The sequence below is a fragment of the Vigna unguiculata genome, unplaced genomic scaffold (genome assembly GCF_004118075.2).
Source record: "Vigna unguiculata cultivar IT97K-499-35 unplaced genomic scaffold, ASM411807v1 contig_122, whole genome shotgun sequence".
NCBI classification, from domain to species: Eukaryota; Viridiplantae; Streptophyta; class Magnoliopsida; order Fabales; family Fabaceae; genus Vigna; species Vigna unguiculata.
The window spans coordinates 2,152,733-2,154,104 of record NW_021010828.1 but is presented as its reverse complement, the minus strand read 5'-3'; the positions used below and the strand labels follow the sequence as shown (position 1 = coordinate 2,154,104).

The 1,372-nt window shown below is 31.1% G+C and overlaps 1 protein-coding gene across 1 annotated transcript; it reads right to left on the bottom strand.

Moving 5' to 3' along the window:
- Positions 1-265: 265 nt before the first annotated feature.
- On the bottom strand, positions 266-768 carry LOC114171172. Its single transcript, XM_028056380.1, has 2 exons — positions 436-768; positions 266-307 (listed from the first exon to the last, which is right to left on the bottom strand). Exons 1-2 carry the CDS (start codon positions 766-768, stop codon positions 266-268), a joined length of 375 nt encoding a protein of 124 aa, XP_027912181.1.
- Between the last annotated feature and the right edge of the window lie 604 nt (positions 769-1,372).

Here is a 1,372-nt window from a genome sequence, read left to right as displayed (position 1 = left end):
TTCCTTTTCATATTCTTGTTCCACTTCTGTTGATGAAGTTTCTCTTTGAAATTTCCTTTATAACCATGTCCACGACCATGACTAATAACACGACCACGACCAAAATTACAACCTCGATTATTATTATGGTCTTGACCTCGTCCATGATTATATGGATCAGATGTTGCTGCATTCACTTCTGGGAATGGAGCAGAACTAGTTGGTCACGCCTCATGATTTTTCATCAAGAGCTCATTATTTTGTTCAGCCACAAGAAGGCATGAAATCAATTCAGAATATTTGTGAAAACCTTTTCACGATATTGTTGCTGCAAAGCAAATTAGTTGCATGAAAAGTTGAGAATGTTTTTTCCAACATATCCCCATCAGTAATTCTTTCTCCACATAGAGTCAATTGAGAAATAATTTTAAACATTGCGGAATTATATTCACTTACAGTTTTAAAATCTTGTAACCGTAAATGCATCCAATCATAACGAGCTTTTGGCAAAATCACAGTTTTCTGGTGGTCATATCTTTCTTTTAAATTTTTCCATAATACAGAAGGGTCTTTTACAGTAAGATATTCAATTTTCAACCCTTCATAAAGATGGCGACGAAGGAAAATCATAGCTTTAGCTTTATCTTGTTCAGATGCTTTATTTCCTCCTTTAATAGCATCACCCAGACCCATTGCATCTTGATGAATTTCAGCATCTAAAATCCATGATAAATAATTCTCCCCTGAAATATTAAGGGCCTCAAATTCAAGCTTTGCAATATTTGACATGTTTTAGAACTAGCACATAAAATATTAATATAATCAAATTTCATGTATGAAATTATTAAAATCAAATAATAATAATAATAATATGACAGAGAAAAAATAAATCAAACAATTATCATTACATAAAAAAAATATAAGATAAAGTTTGTGAATGAGAAAAGATTAGAAAGAACCTCAGTTGAGGAATGTAGAGCGTTGTTCTTAGGAAGAAAAAAAATATGCCTCACGCTCAGTTGGATAACCCTCGTGCTGATAATGTGTTATAAAATAAAGGTAATAAGAGAGAGACAAAGGAGAGGAAGAATAGAGAATGAGAGAGTAGGGAGCAACTTCTGTTTGTATGTGTGTCTTATTACTGATAGAACCTGTTCTATTTATAGATACAACATGGTAACCTAGAAAGGATATGAAATCAAATAGTAAATACAAAATATTACATAAAGAGTAATGCATAATATGATTATCAATCATATGAGTGATTGTTATAAATCAATGGACGACAATTAATTCATAACAGTAATCTTGTTTTTTATGATTTAAATATAATTTTTAATCTATCACATCCATCAAATCGCTCACAAACTTCAACAAACTTTACTCTAAATCC

What these genes read in the sequence shown, in the direction of transcription:
- LOC114171172 (XM_028056380.1), bottom strand. Translation starts at nt 768, where the DNA reads ATGTCAAATATTGCAAAGCTTGAATTTGAGGCCCTTAATATTTCAGGG. An exon ending in GGTTACAAGATTTTAAAACT is followed by an intron (nt 308 to 435) that starts GTAAGTGAATAT and finishes TTTGCTTTGCAG; the next exon opens with CAACAATATCGTGAAAAGGT.